Here is a 25,429-nt window from a genome sequence, read left to right on the forward strand (position 1 = left end):
CTAGCCATTTTAAACCAGGTGTGTCTGATGGTCCCGAATCAGTCACGCCTGCAACGGGCGGGACTGGCCTTTAGGGGCCTTAAACAGCACTCATTGACCTTTATAATCCCATTTTAACAGGCCCTTGCCTGTTTAACCCTTTCCCCACGTAAAACACGCCTGGTGGGGATCACGCCTGTGAAACCTGGCGTGAGCACTATTGTCTTGCTGACCATCAGCTTCAGGTCAATCATTAAAGAGGAGATTTGATCAGTCATCATTTGCAGGTGGCAGGACTTTGTTGTCTCAGGCCTAGGGCAACTTTTACCAGGCTTAACCACACCTGTGGAAGGTTGGAGCCTCACACACTTCTCCAGTGTGACCTCCTGCGAAACCCCTCTTGCCACCCTCACTCAGCGCTTCCTCAACTGAGGCATCTACCAGAAGCATGGGAGGCCTTTTTTTCCTTCCATTCTTGGCATTAGAGGACCTCCAGCCCCATTCGCAAAATGACACACGCCACAACTGCAGAAGTTGCCATCAGAATTTTAATGCAAAACAAACAACAGATGGCATTTTTACAAAATACATGACATTTCACCCAAGTGACTACCCTTGTGACTATTTGTGCCATATTTTCCTCTTATGCGTGCTCCTACATAGTGGTTCCCCTGTGGCTTCAGCAGATGTGGAGGCCCCTTGCTCACTTTCCTGCTGCTCCTGTCTCGACACCTTTGGCGGGTGTCCTCTGGGGTGGTGAGCCTGTGAGGGCTCATCAGCAGTCTGCTGCTCCTGCGGCTATGCAGGAGTTGAGACGTCTATCTCAGTTGGGTGTAGACTCTGGCGGGGCTCTGACCGAGGGCTCTGCAGTGGCATGGAAGTGTGAGCGCTTGGAGTGGAGCACCCACTTCCTTGAGGTCTGCCACCAACCTCCCTCTCATGGGTCAGGTCCTCCTCAGTGCCTGCAAATGGCTTGAGAGCACCTTGGTGCACATCAGGGGGGCCATGGGGACCCGTATCTGCAATGGCAGTCCTACTCAGAAGGACTTCCATGAAGGTCTGGTTTCTCTGTTCAATAGATGCCCATCGCTCCTCAAGAGGTGTCATTCTATTCTGAATACTCACCATGTTTTCCATACCCTGGCAACTAACCTCCTCCATGGCCGTAGCCCTCCTCTCCTCTACCGTAGCCATCCTCTCCTCTATGGTAGCCAGCCTTACCATGGAGGCAGCAATCATTTCCACATAGGTAGCCATCCTTTCCGTGTTGATGCGTTCATGCGCCACTGACTCCACAAAGGCTCTGCTCATGTTCGCTATGGACTTCGGCATTCGCTCCACACTCGCAGCGACCCTGGAGACAAAACCTACCAGAGACTCCTGCATCTGTGCATGGAGTTCCATTACCTCTGATCTTATGGATGGACCCTGAGGTACAGGGTCGACATGCAGCTGAGCCGAGCTGGCAGAGTCCTGCGCCCTCTGACGAGGACTCTCCACTGCTGTCCCTGTCTCCACAATCTGCTGATGCTCACTTGTGAGCTGTGATACACCAGGTGACAACATTATTCTATGTCCCAAAGGTCCCACCGAGGTGTGAGTGTCTGCGCTGGTGCTGGGTGTGCTTATTTCTGCTGACGCTGCACCCTCAGAGGTTGCAGATTCCTCTGAGGAGTCTGACATCTCAGGCTCTTCCTCCTGCACACTGGGGATGGGGGCTCTCGATGGTCCTGTGGGGGAGTCAAGGAAAAAGTTAGAGATGTGATGCCAAGGTTACATGTGCATTGCATTTTGCAGATGATTATAAGTGCATATGATGTAGCTTCAGAATCATTATCAGCGACTCATGCAATGCCAATGAGAGAGATGGAAAAGTATTCTGTCACCAGCTTGCGGGGATGCACCTGTCTGTCCTTCCCCAACTTCCGCATCTCAGAATCCCAGAATCCCAACAGTGCAGATAGAGGCCATTTCGGCCCATCGAGCCTGCACCGACACATATCCCACCCTATCCCCGTAACCCCACGTATTTAATCCCCTAACACTAAGGGTCAATTTATCATAGCCAAATCAACCTAACCCGCACATCTTTGGACTGTGGGAGGAAACCGGAGCACCCGGAGGAAACCCACGCAGACACAGGGAGAATGTGCAAACTCCACACAGACAGTCGCCCGAGGCCAGATTTGAACCCGGGTCCCTGGCGCTGTGAGGCAACAGTGCTAACCACAATGCCACCGTGCCCCCCTAACTGTCAGCCCCGACAATCTCCAGGATGGCTTCCTCCCAGGGGGTGAGCTGGGCTAATGAGGGCGGCCCTCCTCCTGTCCTGGCTCACTCTCTCCTGTTGTGAGCTCTCTTTTCCTGCAATGAGGGAGGCAAGTGGAGGTTGAGTGAGAATGAAGGAGTGAGTGCAGAGATTGCATAGCATAGATACTTAGAAGGAGACAAAGATGGAGTGAGGTTGCAAGACCAAGAGCCCTCCCTGTGTGTTGTCAGTTGTATTCAAAGCATCAGAGTGAGAGGGAATGTGAGGGCTGCATGGTGGAATAGTTAGGTGAATGTGAGCATAGAGAGAGTGGGAATGGGTAAGGGTGCATGGATGTGAGTGTCAAGTGGGATGTGGAGGAAGAGATTGCTAAAGCTGAGTGCTGGTGAGGAAAGGCAATGGGGATCAGATTGAGGGTGATGGAAACTTCATATTTACTTTTCCAGTGTGATGAAAGTCATGGAATCTTTTCCTGCACTGCATCCAGGTGCGCCATGTGAGCCCCAAGGAGTTAACTTCACCAGCCACCTGTAGCCACACAGCCTTGCTCTGACTGGGAGGCCTCTTCCTCCCTGAAGAAGGGAACAGGACCTCCCTGTGGGCCCTAGCACCATCCAGTAATGCCTGGAGTGAAGCCTCATCAAATTTGGGGGCAGCTCTTGCCCTCCCGTTGGCCGTTGCTCCTGCAGGCTCCTGTGTCATCTTAATGGTAAAGTTTGGAAGCCTGCAGAAGAAGCAAGGCTTGCTGTGGACCTTAATAGCAGCAGCAATGATGACATCATATTCTGCGACTTTCTGACTGGAAATATTCAATTGCCAAGGCTTCCCACATGTTGGAAATCAATTGGCCAATTGAGTTAAAATTGCATCAATCTCACAGACCCATTTAGATTTGTGTGGGAAACACTAAATTCGGGGAACCCGCCAATTTCCCGCACCTGAGTTAAAATCGACCCCATAGTCTACACAGTCTTCGATATAGTCAAACACATGAGGGGATACATAATTGGCAAGTATCTCTAACTTATCAGGAACATTCCCACCACTGCCACTCGGTCAGTGCACTTGCTGTTGCCTCTCAGCCAGCCAGCCTAGACTGTTGCCACCCACACCGGAGTGATGCAGTCTACAACCGGGCCTTCTAGCCCCAGAGCTCCTTGAGGTCATCCTCCAAGTTCATCAGCAGCTTTCCACCAGCCATGCTGCAGCCACTGGGGTAGCACTTAATAGCAGCACTAGGATAGGCAAAGGCACACAACAGACAGGCACTAAGGGAAAGCACAAGGGTGATTAGTTGACTTTGTTATGTAGTTTTGGAATGAATCGTTTATAAATTATGTTTGTAATGTTTGTTTTGTGGTGGCTTTTATTTGAGCATTGTCGCAAAGAGGACGCTGTGATGTTCCATGACAGGGGGATGGTAAGGTGGGGAAGTATTGAGCAACGGGGATCTGGGATTTGATTCAGGGAAAGCGGCGTCTGATGATGTGCTCACGGACAGCCCATCCGGAACGTGGATTTTCAGGCTGCCTCCTCCTCCTCCTCCACCACCTTCTCCTGATGTGGTCCTGGAAACCATGGTGGCAAGGGCTGCACCCTCATGATGGCCAAGGATGCAGTAGAACACCATGAATTGGGATACCCACTCCGGCATGTACTGGAGGGCTCGTCCCGAATGGTCAAGGCAGCTGGACCGTTGTTTGAGCACCCGGTTGGTCAGCTTGAGGATGTTCCTCGTGGCAGCATCACTATCATTATATGAGTGCTGGCCAAGAGTGGTGGGGTTGCGGGGAGGATTCATCAGCCGGGTATAGAGTTGATAGCCCTTGTCACCTAGCAGCGACCCTCAGGTTCGATGTGGTGGCTGGAAAATTTCTGGCATAGCAGACTGGCGCAGGATGAAGGCATCATGACTGTGGCCAGGATAACAGGCATTCACCACCATGATGTGCTGGGCATGGTCGCATACCAACTGCACATTAAGTGAGTGGTACCCATTGCAGTTTCGGAACATCTCACCATTGATATGCAGTGCCCGCAAAGCCAAGTGTGTGCAGTCAATGGCGCCCTGCACATGGGGATGCCTGATATCCTGGAAAAGCCATGTGCATGCTCCACCTGCTTCTCTCTGTTTGGGGAGAAGACAATGAAGTCCCCTCTCCTAGAATACAGAGGCTCTCTGACCTCTCAGATGCAGTGATGGGCAGCAAACTGCAAGATATTTGCTATGTCACCCTGTTCTAGCCTGGAAAGATTCGCTGGCAAAAAGATTCAGCGCCACGGTCACCTTGAGGACCACTGGCAGAGCCATCGTCGCCCTGCACTGAGGCTACAGGTCTGGTTCCAAGAGGTGGCAGAGTTCTGTGACCACCTCCTTCTCCTCTTTCTGTGAGCAGCTTGTCTTCTTTGCTGTCTCTGCTTCATCTCCCTATCATGCTGCAGTGCGTGGGGGACTGCAACTACAGCCCCCATGACTGGAAGCAAGTGCTATTCTTATAGGCCTTCCAGTAGCAGCCATCGCCTTCCCAACATTCAGCAGCACTCCCTGCACACTTTAACAACTTTTTTAATGTGTTCCAGCAACCCAGTAATCATACAAACTCTGCAAGAGCCAGCAGAAGAGAAATAATCAACTTACATGCAAGTTAGATGTTTCCCTTTAAATAGCACTGGTGGGGGGGGTCTCTCATGTAGCTGAATGTATGTTCAGCTGTGTGTGTTCAGGAGAGGACTTTGAATTGAGCGGCGCTGTCGAAAATGGCAGGTCGTGCATCAAATCAGCGTTACAAGCTGACTGACATCATGATCTGCCTACTCTGCATACTGCCGGCTCACGCACGTATCACCCGCACTATCACCCTCACCAAGATGGCGAACAGCGCAGGCTGTGCCAGAAGTGGGTGGAAGTGAGGCGGATGCCAGTTTTTTTTCCAAAACCAGTCTTAACTACTGGCACTAAGGTGTTGAATTTCATGGCCTTAGCCTTTTCAGCATTGCTGCTGTCTCATTTCATTGCCAGAATTTTGCCGGCGCTCATAGATTGGGTTTGGAGGCGGGACCGCTGTCAAAATCGCAAAGATTGACAGTGGGTAGGAAACCTGCTGTTAACCCGCCTCCAATCAATCTTCCCAAGTGTCGGGTCCTCGATTTGCGCATGGACCTGACACCTAACAGCGGTGATACTTGATAGTTGTTAACAGGCTCTTTTTCAATTTTGCCGCTTCTGCCTCAGGTTTCCTGACGTCTGAACACCATGCCAGGTAAGTGTGGCGTGTTGTGAGTCTGCTGTAATATTTCTGCATTGATGACAGCTACAGAAGTGGTATGAAGGATCCAATGGTACACTGGTGAGTTTCAGAGGTAAGAAAATGTTGGGGAAATCATTTTTAATGCACTTACACTTTTCTGTAGGTAACAAGTTTTGAATTGGATGTCTAGTCCCACCTCATTGGGAGAACCTCTCTCACCAGTGACAGATCGCTTCTGTAACCTCACCTGCAGCTGCCAGTGATGGGCAGCAAACTGCAAGATATTTGCTATGTCACCCTGTTCTAGCCTGGAAAGATTCGCTGGCAAAAAGATTCAGCGCCACGGTCACCTTGAGGACCACTGGCAGAGCCATCGTCGCCCTGCACTGAGGCTACAGGTCTGGTTCCAAGAGGTGGCAGAGTTCTGTGACCACCTCCTTCTCCTCTTTCTGTGAGCAGCTTGTCTTCTTTGCTGTCTCTGCTTCATCTCCCTATCATGCTGCAGTGCGTGGGGGACTGCAACTAGAGCCCCCATGACTGGAAGCAAGTGCTATTCTTATAGGCCTTCCAGTAGCAGCCATCGCCTTCCCAACATTCAGCAGCACTCCCTGCACACTTTAACAACTTTTTTAATGTGTTCCAGCAACCCAGTAATCATACAAACTCTGCAAGAGCCAGCAGAAGAGAAATAATCAACTTACATGCAAGTTAGATGTTTCCCTTTAAATAGCGCTGGTGGGGGGGGTCTCTCATGTAGCTGAATGTATGTTCAGCTGTGTGTGTTCAGGAGAGGACTTTGAATTGAGCGGCGCTGTCGAAAATGGCAGGTCGTGCATCAAATCAGCGTTACAAGCTGACTGACATCATGATCTGCCTACTCTGCATACTGCCGGCTCACGCACGTATCACCCGCACTATCACCCTCACCAAGATGGCGAACAGCGCAGGCTGTGCCAGAAGTGGGTGGAAGTGAGGCGGATGCCAGTTTTTTTTCCAAAACCAGTCTTAACTACTGGCACTAAGGTGTTGAATTTCATGGCCTTAGCCTTTTCAGCATTGCTGCTGTCTCATTTCATTGCCAGAATTTTGCCGGCGCTCATAGATTGGGTTTGGAGGCGGGACCGCTGTCAAAATCGCAAAGATTGACAGTGGGTAGGAAACCTGCTGTTAACCCGCCTCCAATCAATCTTCCCAAGTGTCGGGTCCTCGATTTGCGCATGGACCTGACACCTAACAGCGGTGATACTTGATAGTTGTTAACAGGCTCTTTTTCAATTTTGCCGCTTCTGCCTCAGGTTTCCTGACGTCTGAACACCATGCCAGGTAAGTGTGGCGTGTTGTGAGTCTGCTGTAATATTTCTGCATTGATGACAGCTACAGAAGTGGTATGAAGGATCCAATGGTACACTGGTGAGTTTCAGAGGTAAGAAAATGTTGGGGAAATCATTTTTAATGCACTTACACTTTTCTGTAGGTAACAAGTTTTGAATTGGATGTCTAGTCCCACCTCATTGGGAGAACCTCTCTCACCAGTGACAGATCGCTTCTGTAACCTCACCTGCAGCTGCCATCTGTTCTAGCCTATGGAGGGAGTCATTGGAGAGCCTGGGTGCAAGAGCTCACCTTTGTACAGTGATTGTCAGTGTTTGCAGCATCTCAATGGTGTCAAACACTGAGAAATGAGCTGTCAAAAAAAATTATGCATGGCCCCTTGAAGAAAACCGGCAGATGACACGTCATCAAATTATATCATCTGACCAGCTTCCTCTTAATTGGCCGGCAAGCCCGCAGGGTGTGCTTAACAAGGTCAATCAAGGGAAAATCATGTCCATGGGCCGGATGCAGTTGGGGGCGGGACTGGAACCCGGAAACCAGCAGACCTACTTCCAAGCTGCATCCATTTACAAAATCGCAGCCTGTGGGCTGGATTTTGCCAGCCCTGGGGAGGCGGGTTTGGAGGCGGGACTGCTGGGAAAATGATAGAATTTGGGGGCGGGTGCCCAACCCGCCCCCAACCCGCCTCCATGCCATCTTGCCAGGAGGCGGGTAGCCGACCCGTGCCGGGTCCCGCCTCCTCGAGGCGAGAAGGGGATTAATGCCAATTAACTGCCTGTTAAAAGGTAGTTAACAGGCAGTTTTTTGGCTAATCACTATTTTGAGCCCTGAAGTGTGGACTTCCCGATGGCTCTGAACCTCGCCAGGGTCAGCGAGGCGGGCCATTGGTCTGCGGGGGTCGGAGGGGTCGAGATGTCCGGCGTGCAGGTGAGTAATGGGTGCATGTGTGCAGAGGTAAGTGTGTGAGGTGTGTGTAAAGTGTTTTAATAAGTTTTACTTACCTTTACTTCTTCCTGCAGTCTTCCTCCCTTCAGGTCTCGGGAGTCCCTCAGCTCACCGGCACAGGAAGCAGAATGGCCGCTGAACTGTCAAAAGCTGCAGCCTTCTGCTTTCTGGTCTGGAAGGATTTCTAATTGAGTCTTGAGTAAAGACTCAACTTAGAAGACAGATTGTCAGTGTTTGACAACTTCACAGAGCTGTCAAACGATGACATTTCATCTGTAAAAAGCTCTTGACAGATGAAACAGCACTCGCTGATGTCACCTGTAACTGGCTTTCCCTTAATTGGCCTGCTAAGCCCGCTGGGCGGGCTTAACAAGGTCAATCAAGGGAAAATAGCTTGGATTGGCCACAAATCGATGGAGGCGGGACTAAAACCCAACAAGTGGGAGTCCCGCCTCCAAAAGCTCCCCATTTACAAAATCCAGCCCTATGTGTCAGTGCCCTTCACCATTTATCAATTTAAAAAAGTAGTCAAATAATAACAACTTATACCGCACCAAAAATGTTGAATTCCTACAATTTTGATAATATTATAATATCATTTATATCTATTGAGAATTTAGATCCCGTATCATAAAGGGGACCCTAAATGGCTAAGAATGGTATTATATCTTCTGATAAATGTACTGATATTTTGGTTCCATCTTTAGAAAGAAAATCAATAACTCATTGATATTAAAATTACAGTCTTGGTCTTGAGAAAGGACAACTTACTTCCTTATTGCAGCTGCACAGTGAAAATCCAGGCTGCAGAGCAAGTGAAATTACAAAGTGGAAAAAGGTTGTTCTAGCCAACCATTCTATGTTGGTACAAAAAGAAAATAATGCAGATTCTGGAAATCTGAAATAAAAACAGAAAATGCTGGAGATACTCAGCAGGTCAGGCAGCATCTGTGAAGAGAGAAACAGAGTTAATGGGCAGGATTTTCATTGGGCCGTGGAGGCAGGATTGGAGGCGTGTGGGGGGTTAAAATCTCGAAATCAGGGGGCACGAACCCACCCCGCCCCCATGCCAGTTTCAAAGGAGGTGGATACCTGACCTGTGCTGGGACCCGCCTCCCCGAGGCGGGAAGGGGATTAGTGCCAATTAATTGCCTGTTAACAGGTAGTTAACAGGCAGCTTTTAGCCTAATCCCTATTTTTATTGCTGAAGTGTGGGATTCCCGACGGCTCCAAACCACGCCAAATTAGCAAGGCGGGCCGTCGGGCTGAAGGACTTGGAGGGTTCGAGATGTCCGGTATTCAGGTGAGTGATGAGTGCATGAGTGAAGAGGTAAGTGTGTTTGGTGTGTGTAAAGTGTTTAAAGAAGTTTTACTTACCTTTACAGCCTTCCTTCCTTCAGGTCTCGGGAGTCCCTCATCTCACTGGCATAGTAAGCAGAATGGCCACCAGCTGTCAAAAGTTGCAGCATTCAGCTTTCTGTTCTGGAGAGATCTCTAAATCAGCCTGAGAGGAAGGAATTAACTTAGTGTACAGACTGTCAGTGTTTGACAGCTTCAAAGAGCTGTCAAACGCTGATATTTCATCTGTCAAAAGTTCTTGCCGGGTGGCCCTTAATTGGCCTGCTGAGCCTGCTGGGTGGGCTCAACAAAATCAATCAAGTGAAAATCGCACGGGTTGGCCACAACTCGATGGAGGCAGGACTACATCCCCGAAAGCTGTAGTCCCGCCTCCTACACGCCTCCAGAATCAAAATCCAGCCCAATGTTTCAGGTCAATGACCTTTCTATGTTGGTGGTTATACTCCATATGAGCGGTAATCCTAATCTCGTGCCCGCCCTGCTCGCACATCACTTTATCCCCCTTTCTTTCAATGGTGTATACAAATTAAATAAATGGAAAGTGTGGTAAAAGCAGAAATTTTGTAGAAGCAGAGAATCACAAGCTATCTACTAATCATACTTAATATACTGGTGAGTTCTTTTCCTTCCTTTTCAGAAATGGACTGCTCGATTCTTAATTACTTGTCTATGTGTCTACTGTTTGAGTAGACATGCTGCATTCTCACATAGCAAGACTGACTTTCCCCTCAAGTGGTGTTTCATGTTTTGCTTTGTGCATTATTTTGTATCTTTGCTTTAGCAGAAAAAAGCTATTTTCTCTGCTGGCACCACACAATGAAGAATTTATTACATAATGAGCACCTAAATCAGTGAGGGTCCCCTTTATTTGCCTCAAATTGCACTTTTGAATGTTTGCAGTTTAACTGTAAAAGGGAAGTTTAAAAAATAATTGCAGAAGTAGAAGTGCATTGTCTGAATTGCTGTATTGCCACAAAGGATACCAATTATTGCTATTTAAAATTGATATTTGGAAAAGTTAGAAACTTTTATGCAAAGATGCATATTGGATTTATCAAAATAAAGGGTATCTACATAAGAAAGGGAGAAAAATGATTTTGTTTGATGCTCAAAATCCTGGTCTGTGCCAATGGTGAATAAGATCTTAGGATCAATGCTGAATAAAAGTATGGCTGTTGTTGTGCCCCCGTTAGTTTAACAATGACAGCATCCATCAAATCTTTAATAATTGATATGTTTCCTAATTTCTGTCAGAGAATGGAGCATTAGAGCATTAGCAAATTGGACACAGAGTGAAGACCAGAGCAGTTGGGATTGGATACATCATGATACCACCACATACTCAGATGTTAGACATTCAGTTCAGTTCAGTTCAGTTCAGCTTTATTTGCCATATGTAACCAGTACAAGTACAATGGAATGCTTATTCCCCGTAGGGACGCGTCAGCTATACATACAGCGCCGTGTTCAGAGTCAATACAATGGCTTCCTGTGGCAGTGGGAGCACGATGTCCCTCAGCCGCTCCGTCCTCCTCGTCACCGCGGCCTCCTCCTCACTGTTGCCAGCTCCACGTGTGGTGGCCTGCTTCTCCCGCTCTGGCCACCATGCCCGGCTCCCCTCCTCCCATCCGGACTGCGAGTTACCCGAAATGGAGCTGCCGGCCAACGTGCTGCAGCGTGTCGTCGTGGCTGCTGCTGCTGCTCGTTGCGCTGCGCTGCCTCCGCCCGACTCGCCGAACACATCGTCGGGATGTGAAAGCTCCAATCGCCGCGGCCTCCTCCTCAACGTCGCTGGCTCCATGCTCCACGGCCCGGGGCCTGCTTCTCCCTCTCACGGTTCAGCCTCTGGCCGCCATGCTCGGCTCCCCTCCTCCCAGTCGGATTTCCTTCCCGCTGAGGAGCTGCCGGCCGACGTGCTCCAGCGGGTCGACGTGGCTGCTGCTGCTGCTCACCGCGCTGCGCTGCCTCTGCCCGACTCGCTGAGCACCTCGCTCCGGCTGCGGGAGCGAGCGGCGAGAGCTGGCCGCCCGAAGCAGGGAGAGCGCTCTCAGCACTGGACCGTCACGGCCGCCATCTTGGACTATATAAGATTAGAAACTACCGATGACAACATTAGCAGACAACATTTATGGTGCTTGTATGACATTCCTCTGCTATTTGAACAGTTTAAAATAAATGAGTTAATGTCTCTAATAAAATAAAAGAATAACAAGAAATAACTTACATTTTTTAAGCATCTTATCACAACTTCAGGAAATCATAATGTGCTGCATTACCAACAAATTATTTTTGAAGTTTAGGCAAACATGACAGTCAATTTGCATACCTCAAGATCCCACAAAATGAGATGAATGACCAGTTAATCTGCTTTTTATGAAATGGTGTTAGTTGAGGGAGGAATGTTGGCCAGAATACCAGGAGAACTCTCTATTATTCTTTGGATAGTGTCATGGGATATTTTACATCCTGAACAGGCTGATGGGGCCTCAGTATATCGCTTCATCTGAAAAACATTACGGGCTGGATTTTAATTGAGGAGGCGGGACTACAACTTTTGGGGTTGTAGTCCCGCCTCCATCGAGTACTAGCCAACCCACGTGATTTTGACTTGATTGACCTTGTTGAGCCCGCCCAGCGGGCTCAGCAGGCCAATTAAGGGCCACCCGGCAACAGGTGACGTCACAGATTGAAATTTCATCTGTCAAGAGCTTTTGACAGATGAAATATCAGTGTTTCACAGCTGTTTGAAGCTGTGAAACACTGACAATCTGTACTCCAGGTTAATCCCTTCCTCTAAAGATGATTTAGAGATCTCTCCGGAACAGAAAGCAGAGGCTGCAGATTTTGACAGCTGGCGGCCATTCTGCTTTCTGTGCCGGTGAGATGAGGGACTCCCGAGACCTGAAGGAAGGAAGACTGTAAAGGTAAGTAAAGGTTAGTAGAACTTCTTTAAACACTTTACACAGACCAAACATACTTACCTATGCACTCATGCAGCCATCACTCATCTGAACACCGGACAGCTCAAGCCCTTCATCCCGACGGCCCGCCTCACTAACTTGGCGTGGTTTGGAGTCGTCAGGAATCCCACATTTCAACAATGAAAATAGGGATTAGGCTAAAAACTGACTGTTAACTACCTGTTAACAGGCAGTTAATTGGCACTAATCCCCTTCCTGTCTCGGGGAGGCGGGTCCCGTATCCGCCCCCTTTGAAACTGGCATGGAGGCGGGTTGGAGGCAGGATGGGGTCGGGACCCTGATTTTGGGATGTTAAACCCCCACATGCCTCCAATCCCAATTCCACGGCCCAATGAAAATCCAGCCCTACCTCTTACAATATAGCACACCCTCAGTGTGACACTGAAGTGTCAACCTAGATTACATGCTCAGGTCCTGGAGTAGGGTTTGAATACACAATGTTCTGGCTCAGAAGCAGGAGTGCTACCAATGAGCTAAGTTGATACTTAAGTGGCAATTTTCTGATTTTGCATGATTTTGCACCAATGCATGATTTTCTGACCATTAGTTAAGACAGTTGGAAAATTATGCACAGCTGCGCTTGAATTTCTGATATGTGCAACTGGTGTGTAAGGCTTCCCGTGAAAAGTGAGAAGTTAGGAAATGACACCTTTAATGTCATATAAATGCATTAAACTTTCATTTACTATTGCCCCCAACAATAATTTCTAGCCTATCATTAAACCATCTTTAAAAAAGTGGTGGGTAGTGACTAAATCACCATGAACACCAGAGCGGATCATTTCTAACCAGCAATCACTACCGACAGTGGAATTTGGGTGGGTGGGCACCAGCAAGTTTGACTAGTGCTTCTGCTCGATTCCCCCACCCCTCAAAAGCACACCCTGAACATATTTCTGTACAAGCTGTATGCCAATGTAATTCATTAATTATGTATCATGGATGAAAATGATGGCCTTTGTTGATATTTTGGATCGGGGTGAAAGTTCCACCCAGTGGTAATTCATCTCATGAAAATCAGGAGTAAGAAGCAAGTGGCTTAAAGTCCCAATTTAAAGGGACAGATTTTGATTCAATGTTTTAAATATATTTTCAATTTAATTTATTTTAATCATTCAATATAGTGTTTTAATGCATTATACTGGGGGTGGGGGGAGCAGGTGAGGGGAAATTTAGTAGAGAAAGGTCAAGGCAATAGAGCAGTGCAGTGAATTGGGTAAAGATAAGCAGTGTGTGACAGGAAGGGACAGAGAGTTTAAAGGTCATTGTGCATCAGCGAATAAGGTAAAAGCAGGGAATAATGGTAAAAAGTTAAAACTAAAGGCTCTTTACCTGAATGCATGAAGTATCTGTAACAAGATAGATGAATTAGTGGCACAAATTGAGATAAATGGGTATGATCTAATAGCTATTGCAGAGACGTGGTTGCAAGGTGATCAGGGTTGGGAACTAAATATTCCAGGGTACTTGATGTTTTGGAAAGACAGGCAGACTGGAATGGGGTGGGCGGGGGGGGGAGAGCCCTGATAATTAATAATCATATAAGGACAGCAGTGAGAAAGGATCTTGGCTCGGAAGATCAGGAAGTAGAATCAGTATGGGTGGAGATAAGAAATAACAAGGGGCAGAAAACACTGGTGGAAGTAGTTTATAGGCCCCCTAACAGTAGCTATACTGTTGGACAGAGTATTAATCAAGAAATAATAGGAGCTTGTAACAAAGGTAATGCAATAATCGTGGGGGATTTTAATCTTAACATAGATTGGGTAAATCAAATTGGCAAAAGTAATCTGGGGGACGAGTTCATGGAATGCCTTCGAGATAGTTTCCTAAAACAATATGTCATGGAACCAACCAGGGAACAGGCTATTTTAGATCTTGTTTTCTGTAATAGGACAGGGTTAATTAGTAATCACATAGTAAAAGATTCTCTAGGGAAGAGTGATCATAATATGATAGAATTTCACATTGAGTTTGCAAATGAAATACTTAAGTCTGAAACTAGAGTCTTAAACTTAAATAAAGCCAATTACATAGGTATTAGGGGCAAGTTGGCTAAGTAAGATTGGAAAATTAGATTGAAAGGTATGATGGTAGAAAAGCAATGGCAAGCATTTAAAGAAATATTCTAAAATTCTCAATAAATATACATTCCATTGAGAAATAAACAATCCACAGGAAAAGGGATCCATCCATGGCTAACTAAAGAAGTTGAGGATAGTATTAGATTAAAAGAAGAGGCTTATAATGTTGCAAAGAACAGTAGTAAGCCTGAGGATTGGAAGAGCTTTAGAAACCAGCAAAGGATGATGAAAAGGGAGAAAATAGAATGAAAGTAAATTAGCAAGAAATATAAAAACAGATTGTAAGAGCTTCTACAAGTATGTAAAAAGGAAGTGAGTAGCAAAAGTAAGTGTTGGTCCATTAGAGGCTGAGACAGGCAAAATAATATTGGGGAACAAAGAAATAGCAGAAACTTTAAACAAATATTTTGTATCTGTCTTCACAGTGGAAGATGCAAAATGTATACCAAAAATAGTGGGGAACCAAGGGGCTAATGAGAGTGAGGAAATTAAAGTAACTAATATCAGTAGAGAAAAAGTACTTGAGAAACTAATGGGACTAAAGGCCGACAAATCCCCTGGACCTCATGGACTACATCCTAGGGTTCTAAAAGAGGTGGCTGTAGAGATAGTGGATGCATTGGTTGTGATCTTTCAAAATTCCCTAGATTCTGCAACGGTCCCAGCAGATTAGAAGACAGCTAATGTAACCCTGCTATTCAAGAAAGGAGGGAGAGAGAAAGCAGGGAACTACAGACCAGTTAGCCTGACATCAGTTGTCTGGAAAATGCTGGAATCCATTATTAAGGAAGTGGTAACAGGGCACTTAGAAAATCATAATATGATTAAGCAGATAGTCTGTGATAATGTGGAAGGTAGGAAGAGATTAAATGACAAAAGGGATGATGGTGCAAGGCAAAAGGAGATGGTAATGGGACAAGTGAAGAAAGAAAAGATGGGTCTAGAAGAGGTGTAAATGGGAATAGCAGAATCATCATCAGCTGCCATCTGAAAAAATGGGGGCAAAGGTTATGATCTGAACCTCCAGCATGGTTGACAGGGCCCTTGATCGTGTCTGTTCCATTTCCCATACTTCTGCACTTACCCCTTCCATTCCCTTCCAGAACCACAATAGGGTTCCCCTTGTCCTCACCTTCCACCTCACCAGCCTCCACATTCAACAGATCATCCTCCACCATTTCCACCACCTCCAGCGTGATCCCACCACCAAACACATCTTCCCCTCCCGTTATATCTCTAACCTTTTCCTGTTCTGATGAAAGATCATCAACCTGAAACGTTAACTCTGTTTCTCTCTCCACAGATGCTGAGTATTTCCAACATTTTCTGCTTTATTTATGAATACTCCAGATCTGAACTCATGAAGTTTTGCTCCATTTTGCATCCATTCAGTTCTAACTTTTGCAAAATTGAGAGACATACCTTGAACTAGCTTTCTTTGTATCTTTCTTTTTTTTGTCTCTGTCTGTTTTACCATCCTTTGTTTTTTCATTCTTATCCTTTTTCTTGCCCCTTTTCTTGTTATCCTCCTCTTCACTGTCACTGTCAACTTGTCTTTTATCCCTTTTTCCTCTCTTTTTCTTGTCCGCTGCTTCATCTTCATTATTGTCATCATCAGAATCTTTCTTCTTAGATTTTACATTTCTCCTGTTCTTCCTAGTTTTAGTTGTTTCATCCTCTGATTCATCTGCATTGTTTTTGTTGGCTGCTTTGTTCCTATTTTTCACATTTGTCTTTCTACTTTTCTCTTCCTCATCTTCTGATGCATCAGAGCTCTCTTCTGATTCTTGTTTATTCTTTTTATTTCCATTTCCCTTTCTATTCCTTTGTGCTGTTTTCTTGGTGTTTTGTGGTTCCGCATCTGAGTCGTCATTATCTAAATTAAGAATGGGCAAAGTTGTGTATTACATTTGCACTGAATCAGCAGCTCTAATCCCAAACTGACATCTAAATAATAACCAATGGGGAACAGTAGGATATAAAAATAATTCCCTGTGACATTATTTTTTTTAATTCGTTCATGAGATGTGGGCATCACTGGCAAGGCCAGCATTTATTGCCCATCCCTAGTTGCCCTTGAGAAGGTAGTGGTGAGCCGCCTTCTTGAACTACTGCAGTCCACGTGGTGAAGGTACTACCACAGCAGTGCTGTTAGGGAGGGAGTTCCAGGATTTTAACCCAGCAACGATGAAGGATCGGCGATATACTTCCAAGTTAGGACGGTGTGTGACTTGGGGGGGAACTTGGAGGTGGTGGTGTTCCCATGCGCCTGCTGCCCTTGGCCATCTAGGTGGTAGAGGTCGCGGGTTTTGGAGGAGCTGCTGAAGAAGCCTTGGCGAGTTGCTGCAGTGCATCTTGTAGATGGTACACACTGCAGCCACGGCACGCCGGTGGTGGAGGGAATGAATGTTTAAGGCGGTGGATGGGGTGCCAATCAAGCGGGCTGCTTTGTCTTGGATGATGTCGAGTTTCTTGAGTGTTGTTGGAGCTGCACTCATCCAGGCAAGTGGAGAGTATTCCATCACACTCCTGACTTGTGCCTTGTAGATGGTGGAAAGGCTTTGGGGAGTCAGGAGGTGAGATGCTCGCTGCAGAATACCCAGCCTCTGACCTGCTCTTGTTGCCACAGTATTTATGTGGCTGGTCCAGTTAAGTTTCTCGTCAATGGTGACCCCCCAGGATTTGGATGGTGGGGGTGTTGTGTTTGCAAAGATAATCCAGAGACTGTCAGTGAGTTCAGTTCATGCTGCTTTAATCATGGCTGCCACACACACACACTTCCAGGCACAAGCAATCAAATACCTATACACAATACAATGATAACAGCACTATCAAACTCCATGTGCTCAGGCCAAGGCAATCGAGTACCTATCACCAAATGTCAGACATAACATTTCCTCCCCCCTCACAGAATTTCAAACATGAAATGTAGTGACAAAGTCCTGTAGGTGGCCAGGGCGAGAACGTGTACGAACAGGCCGAGGTGTGGACTGGTGAAGAGCAGGCCGAAGTGGGGACTGGTAAGGAGCAGGCCGAGGTGGGGACTGGTGAGGTTTTGGCTGAGGCACAACATCTGTTTGAGGGTTGGCTGGATGAGCCACATGTGCATCCCGCCACTCTGGGGGTAAGGCTTGGGGGTTAGGTCCGTATAATCCCGCATCAGGGGGTGCTGGCACCTTCCGAAGGCGGCTGGCATGCCACCGAGAGCCGTCAGTGAGGCAGAAAGTGGCTGGTCCAAGTTGGCGGCTGATTTGGAGAGGGGAGGACCAGAATGACGCCATCTTATTATTGCGGTGAGGCCTGCGGACTCTGACCCAATTGGAGACTGAGATGTTGGGCTCCTTGGCCCTCTTCGACTGGCCGAAGCGGAGTTTCATCTTCTCCTGCTGTCTAGCGACTGTGGCTTGAGCCGGTGGAGCAGGGCTCTGAGCTAGCGAGGGGCGGAGCCTTCAAAGGTGCAGCATGAGCTCACGGCCTAGCATGAGGGATGCTGGTGAGACCCCTGTAGTGGAATGCTGGGAGGCTCTGTAGTGCAGCAGTGTGTGGAGGAGGGCCTTGTCAAACGCACACCCCTGGGATAGGTGTGCTCTGAGGCCATTTTTCAGTGTCTGGTTAAAACGCTCCACCCCCCCCCCATTTGACTCGGGGTGGTAGTACGCTGTGCAAATGTGACAGATGCCCTTGCTCTCAAGGTAAGAGGAGAGTTCCGAAGAGACCATTTGGGGGCCATTGTCTGTGGTGATGGCCTTTGTATGCCCCCAGCGGGAGAAGAGGGACTCAAGGATATCAATGATGACCCGAGAGGTGACGGAGCCCACGGCAGTGACCTCTGGCCATTTTGAGTGCAGGTCATAGGTCACCACTAGGAACCGTTGATGGTGGGGGACATCATGGATCTCCCTGCAGACGTCCAGCTGCAGGTGCTCCCAGGGCTGAGAGGGCCAGGCAAGGGGTTGCAGGGGTGGGGGAGCTTGGTGGCCAGTCTTGCCACTTACAAGGCAGGCTGCACAGTCCTTGACCAGGGCCTCGATTTGCCTGTCGATACCCGGCCACCACACTAGGTCTCGGCATCGTTGTTTGAGCTTCACTATGCCCAAGTGGCCCTCATGCTCCATGGATAAAACACGCGCACGAAGGGCACTTGGGACCACAGTACAGAGCCCACGTGCAACACAGGATTCATTCCAGCAGGAGAGCTCCTCTTTAACTCTGGAGTAGGCAGACAGTTCCTCAGGCACCTTGCGAGGCCAGCCATCTCTGATGAAGGTGCACAGCTGGGAGAGGGCCGGATCCTGTTCAGAGGCCTCTTTGAGCTCCTGGAGAGAGACTGTGGTTTGGAGGGGCGTGTGCAGCATCTGGACGATATCCTGTTCCACTTGTTCAGACCCGATGAGAGGGGCTGGAGCAGAGACAGTGCGGGAGAGCAGATCTGCAACAACATTGTCACGTCCTGGTGTGAACTGGAGACTGAAATTGTATTGGCAGAGGCAGTCAGACCAGCGGTGTAGACGCAGTGGTCTGTGGCCCGTGCCGGATGTCGACAGCAGGGCAGTGAGAGCCTGGTGATCAGTTCGCAGGGTGAAGGCACGGCCATACGTGTACAGGTGCCACCGCTCACATACCCAGACGCACGCCAGCGCCTCACGCTCGCCTACTGAGTACTTCTGTTCGGTGGGGCTAAGGGCTCGGGAGGCAAAGGCGATTGGTTTCTCCACTCCATTCTGTATCTGCGATAACACCGCCCCCACAGCTGCAGCGGATGCGTCGCAGGTGACGAGGGTGGGGCTGGTGACGTCAAAGTGAGCCAACACTGGAGGCGACGTGAGCTGCGATTTGAGGAGGCGAACAGCTTCCGTACAGGCTTGTGACCACACCAAGGGCTTATCCTTTCGCAGGAGCTGGCGCAGTGGGGCTGTGGTGGCTGAGTACTGGGGCAAAAGCTTCAGGTAGTTCCCAGTCATGCCAAGGAAGGAGGCAACCTGTGCTGCAGAGCTGGGTTCTGGGATGCTGTGAATGGCATCCACGTTTGACTGGAGTGGGGATATACCATCAGCTGACAACCAAAACCCCACAAATTCGATCTCTGAAACAGCAAAGACACACTTTTCGCCATTCAGTGTGAGCTTGTGTTTTGCTAGAGCTGTGAAAACTCTGTGAAGGCGTTCGTCGTGAGTGGAGGTCGAGGGCCCATGCACGACGATGTCATCCAGGTAGATGGCCACCCCAGGAATGCCCGCGAGCACAGAGGCCATCACTTTTTGGAAGCAGCTGGGTGCAGAGCTAAGTCCAAATGGCATCCTGGTGTACCGAAAGACACCAGCATGTGTCACAAAAGCAGTGAGGTCCTTGCTGCTGGGGTGGAGGGGAACCTGTAGATAGCCCTGTCGAAGGTCCAGTTTCGAGAACAGGATGGAACCATAGAACTGCGCTGTGAGTTCCTCTGACGTGGGCAGTGGATACTTGTCAGGGATTACGGCCTTATTCACTGCTCGAAGATCGACACAGACGCGTAGACCACCTGACTTTTTCGTTGCGACCACCAGGTTGGAGACCCATGGGGAGGCATCAACTGGTTCGATGATGCCGGCTTCCAGTAGCTGCTTTAGTTCAACTGTGACCCCATCACGGAGAGCAAGCGGGATGCGGCGCAGTGGCTGAATGACAGGGGTAACGGTGGAGTCAACCATGGGCTGGTGGGTGAAGGCAGTCAGGCAGCCCAGACCCTCGAAGAGTGCTGACCATGTTTGGCGCCACAGTGAGGTAACATGCAGAATCGCAGACCCGCCGGTGTCCAAGAGAGAAAAACCCAGGTCAGTGAAAAGATCCAGTCCCATCAGGTTAGCTCCTTGGCGTGCCACATGAAAACAAAAATCTGGCAAAACTTTTGTTCCATAGCGTACAGTGAGGTTGACTGAGCCCACTAGTCCAATTTTCGAATTACCATACCCGCAAAGGGTAGTGGAGGGCACAGAGAGTGGCAGGGAGCTGAAAAAGCGTTTGAATGTGTCCACATTCAGCAGTGAGACACTGGCACCGGTGTCCAACAACAGCGGGATGCACACATCATTCAGGTTAATTGTGCATGATTTGAAAGCCACTACTGGCCCAGAGCTCACGTTGTGAATTATAGTGCTTGAGGACTGAGAGTGTTCATTTGTAGCAACCGGGGCAGAGCGGCAGACATTGGCAAAGTGATTTTGTTTTCCACAATTGCGACAGGCTTGGCCGCGCACGGGGCAATTCTGCGCTCTGGTAGCATGTGAACGAAATCCGCAGTTTCCACACTGTTGCCGCTGTAGCGCGCGTTGCTGCCGTCGCGCGAGCATTACCATGTCAGAGCTGTCGGGGCCGAGGGCGCTGTCACTGGGTGTGTGTGCTAGTTTCGCTGCACATTCGGCTGCAGACTCCACTTGAAAAGCAATGTTGACTGCCTGTGACAACGACAGATCGTCGGACTCGAGTAACGGTCTTTCACGCACTCTCACGTTGTTTGTGTGCTCCATTAGTTGATCACGCACCATCTCATCTTGTAATGCACCGAACTTGCACGAACTAGCTAACCCCCTCAAATTAGCCACGTATTGATGCACTGACTCGCCAAGGAGTTGTTGACGCTGTCTAAAAATGAATCGCCGCAGGAGGGCACTTTGTGGGGCAGAGAAGTGTGTGCTTAACAGAGCCACAGCCTCATCATATGTTTGGATTGAGTCTGCTGTGCATAATGTCCCAAGAACACGCTGGCCCTCCACTCCCAAGCAATGGGATAACAGTGCCTTTTTCCGAGCCATACTCACAGTTTCTAGTCCAAGAGCAATGAGATAGGTTTCAAAGAACTGTAACCAGCGAACCCATGGGATCGGGGGCTCACCTGGTAGTGCAAGGAAGGGAGGAGGTGGTGGAAGAGAGATTTCAGCCATCCTCATCGCCAAATGCTGTGTTTGCAAAGATAATCCAGAGACCGTCAGTGAGTTCAGTTCATGCTGCTTTAATCATGGCTGCCACACACACACACTTCCAGGCACAAGCAATCGAATACCTATACACAATACAATGATAACAACACTATCAAACTCCATGTGCTCAGGCCAAGGCAATCGAGTACCTATCACCAAATGTCAGACATAACAGGGGGATTCGGCGATGGTAATGCCATTGAATGCCAAGGAGTGGTAGTTAGACACTCGCTTGTTGGAGACAGTCATTGCCTGGCACTTGTGTGGCGCGAATGTTACCTGCCACTTATCAACCCAAGCCTGAATGTCGTCCAGGTCTTGCTGCATGTGGACATGCATTGCTTCATTATCTGAGGACTTGTGAATGGAACTGAACATTGTGCAGTCATCAGCGAACATCCCCACTTCTGACCTTATGATGGAGAGAAGGTCATTGATGAAGCAGGTGAAGATGGTTGGGCCTAGGACACTCCTGCAATTATGTCCTAGGGCTGAGATGATTGACCTCCAACCACCACAGCCATCTTCCTTTGTGCTAGGTATGACTCCAGTGGAGAGTTTAAGACACAAAGCCTAAAGGATGAGGAGTTAGCAATTTTCTTGACACAAGTTGAACTATTTTCCAGAAACTTACTATTCCCAATATGGTTAATGTATTTAAAAGTTTGTTTGATACAATAATAAAACAAATTTATAATATTATTTTTAAGAATGCAGGCAGTGGTCATTATCCCTAGTGCTCCAACGATATTGCGCATCATCAGTTAACTTAAAAGTTACAAAATGAACATCATAAAAGATAAATCATAGCTTCTCAGACAGTTAACATTTCACTCAAGTACTAAGGAAGTGTTGCATTGTTATAAGTACAGTCCTTCACATCTAATGTTAAACCAAGGCATTGTCTGCCTGTTCCGAGAGTTCAGATGGTATTAAAGATCCCATAACACTATTTGAAGAACAAGGAGCCACCCAGTATCTGTTGCTCCTCCACTTCTTCCAAGAAGCAGAAATAGGGAGTAATTCCCAATGAGAAAGCCATTGTGCCAAATCTGAAATCTTCTTTTTTATTCATTCATGGGATGTGGGCATCGCTGGCAAGGTCAGCATTTATTGCCCATCCCTAATTGCCCTTGAGAAGGTGGTGATGAGCCACCTTCTTGAACCACTGCAGTCCGTGTGGTGAAGGTACTGTTAGGGGGGGGGGAGTTCCAGGATTTTGACCCAGCGACGATGAAGGAATGGCGCTATATTTCCAAGTCAGGATGGTGTGTGACTTGATGGGGAACTTGGAGGTGATGGTGTTCCCATGTGCCTGCTGTGCTTGTCCTTCTAGATAGTAGAGGTCACAGGTTTGGGAGGTGTACTGGACCAGTAATCCAGTGGCCTGGACTAATAATCTGGAGAGATGAGTTCAAATCTCAACACGGCAGCTAGAGAATTTAAATTCAGTCAATTAAATAAGTCTGGAATAAAAAAGCTAGTATCTTTTGGATTTATGAAAGGGAAATCCTGTTTGACAAACCTATTGGAGTTCTTTGAGGATGTAACTAGTGGAGTAGACAAAGGGGAACCAGTAGATGTGGTGTATCTGGATTTTCAGAAGGCCTTCGATAAGGTCCCACACAAGAGGTTGGTGAACAAAATTAGGGCACATGGAATTGGGGGTAATATACTAGCATGGATTGAGGATTGGTTAACAGACAGAAAACAAAGAGTAGGGATAAACAGATCTTTTTCAGGATGGCAGGCTGTGACTAGTGGGGTACCGCAAGGATCGGTGCTTGGGCCCCAGCTATTCACAATCTATATCAATGATTTGGATGAGGGGACTAAATGTAACATTTCTAAATTTGTTGATGATACAAAGCTAGGTGGCAGTGTCAGTTGTGAAGAGGATGTGAAGGGGCTTCAAGGGGATCTCGACAGGCTCAGTGAGTGGGCGAGAAGATGGCAGGTAGAATATAATGTGGATAAATGTAAAATTATCCACTTTGGTAGAAAAAACAGAAAGGCAGAATATTTCCTAAATGGTGAAAGATTAGGGAATGCAGATGCTCAAAGGAACCTGGGTGTCTTTGTACATGAGTCACTGAAAGTGAATGTGCAGGTGCAGCAAGCCATTAGGAAGGCAAATGGTATGCTGGCCTTCATTACAAGAGGATTTGAGTACAGGAGTAAAGAAGTCTTACTCCAATTATATAGGGCCTTGGTGAAACCACACCTGGAGTACTGTGTACAAGTTTGGTCTCCTTACCTAAGGAAGGATATACTTGTCATAGAGGGAGTGCAACGAAGGTTCACCAGGCTGATACCTGGGATGGCAGGAATGACGTATGAGGAGAGATTGTGTTGATTGGGCTTATACTCACTGGAGTTTAGAAGATTGAGAGGGGATCTCATCGAAACCTATAAAATTCTGTCAGGCCTGGACAGACTAGATGCAGGAAGGATGTTTCTGATGGCCGGGGAGTCCAGAACCAGGGGTCATAGTCTAAGGATAAGGGGTAAGCCATTTAGGACTGAAATGAGTAGGAATTTCTTCACCCAGAGAGTGGTGAACCTGTGGAATTCTCTGCCACAGAGGGCGGTGGAGGCCAGTTCATTAAATATATTCAAGAAAGAGTTGGATATGTTTCTTAAGGCTAAAGGGATCAAGGGATATGGGGAGAAGGCAGGGACAGGGTACTGAATTTGGATGATCAGCCATGATCTCATTGAATGGTGGAGCAGGCTCGAAGGGCCGAATGGCCTACTCCTGCTCCTATCTTCTATGTTTCTATGTTTCTATGTATATTCAAAACAGAAGTCGATAGATTTCTGACAAGTAAGGGCATCAAGGGATATGGCAATAGAGCCGGTGAATGGAGTTGAGGCAGAAAATCAGCCATGATCTCATTGAATGGCAGAGCAGGCTCGAAGGGCCGAATGGCCTACTCCTGTTCCTATTTCTTATGTTCTTATGTATCAGTACTGGTGACCATGAAACTACCAGATTGTCATAAAAACCCATCTAGTTCACTAATGTCCTTTAGGGAAGGAAATCTGTTCTTACCTGGTCTGGCCTATATGTGACTCCAGACCCACAGCAATGTGGTTGACTCTTAACTCCCCTTTTAAATGGCCTAGCAAGCCACTCAGTTGTACCAAACCACTACAAATTGAGGGAAGAAAGGACTGGCAGCCCCTCATCAAGTGGTACAAAGGCAGGTGACAACATCAGAAAAAAAGAAAATGACTAAGTGGATCCTTTTAACTATATCTGACATAAAATGAAGCATATGATATCAGCACTTCATTACTAACTCACTTGCAATATACTGTCCCAAAAAGGGCCAAGCATTTCTGATCGCTGACAGTGGAATGTGCAGTGGGCACTACAGTGGGCAGAAATTCAGCAATATAGGTCTCCATCCCTTGGAGACTGATATCTCTCCGATAAGCACCACAAAATCAGGTGGTGGCCAGTACAAAATCTAGGAAATTGTATCCTCCCCTGAGGAAACATGGTAAAATACCTTGCAAAGCACTTTACCATGGTGACATTTCCTATCAAGTATAGCATGATGGAGATAATGCATGTGCATAGATGTGAATGTGATGACATGTCACCTGTTTCTTCATCCTGTTCCTCATCGTCTCTTTCATCATTATCCACCTCAATGCTCACTGTTGGAAAATAAATACCAAGACTATGATATCATTCAGCAATTCTAGTTCTGAAACTTGCTGCTTTATGCTACATGTAAGCCTGTGACTCCTTTTGATTTAGCCTCAAGTTCTCAACCCAACAAAATGAGGACAGGAGAAGACCAGCTGGTCCATCAGGCCTGCCCCATACAGCCAAGGTGCCCTAAGTATCATGATTTACAACACATCCACCCACCAGCAGCCATGTGATCTCCTGGGAGAGGCAAAAAGCATATAAAAAAACTACGGCTAATTTAAGGAGAAAAAAGTTCTGGTAAATTCCTCACCGACCCCTCCAGGGGGCCAAATTGGCCATGATTAATATTACTTATTATTCTGCCTACCGTTTGTATGCCATAATCTTCGTCCAAACCAGGAACTGGTCCAGCTCTCTTTTGAAGGTATCCAGCGAATCAATACTCACCACACAAACAGGCAGCTTGTTCCCCTCTGGGGGAAAATGAACCTCTTGACATCTAACCTAATTATACCCTTACACAACTTAAATGCATGATCCCCTGGTCCTTCCTAATCTACCTAATTGAAATAATTTATCTATATGAACATAGTTTAGTCCCTTCATTAT

The 25,429-nt window shown here is 47.6% G+C and overlaps 1 protein-coding gene across 1 annotated transcript in view; it reads right to left on the reverse strand.

Moving 5' to 3' along the window:
* The window catches only part of tmc1 (transmembrane channel-like 1), a 198,277-nt gene extending 173,076 nt beyond the window's left edge, over window positions 1–25,201 (reverse strand). The window contains exons 1-3 of the mRNA XM_085964613.1: window positions 25,188–25,201; window positions 24,766–24,845; window positions 15,623–16,076 (exon numbers count right to left, since the gene is read on the reverse strand). Of these exons, the coding sequence (XP_085820739.1) occupies window positions 15,623–16,076; window positions 24,766–24,845; window positions 25,188–25,201 (548 nt within the window). The remainder of the gene's footprint in view (window positions 1–15,622; window positions 16,077–24,765; window positions 24,846–25,187) is intronic.
* Window positions 25,202–25,429: the final 228 nt, after the last annotated feature.

Source organism: Somniosus microcephalus, chromosome 1 (genome assembly GCF_052327205.1).
Source record: "Somniosus microcephalus isolate GS21.2 chromosome 1, FLI_Smic_1.0, whole genome shotgun sequence".
Taxonomy (NCBI): Eukaryota; Metazoa; Chordata; class Chondrichthyes; order Squaliformes; family Somniosidae; genus Somniosus; species Somniosus microcephalus.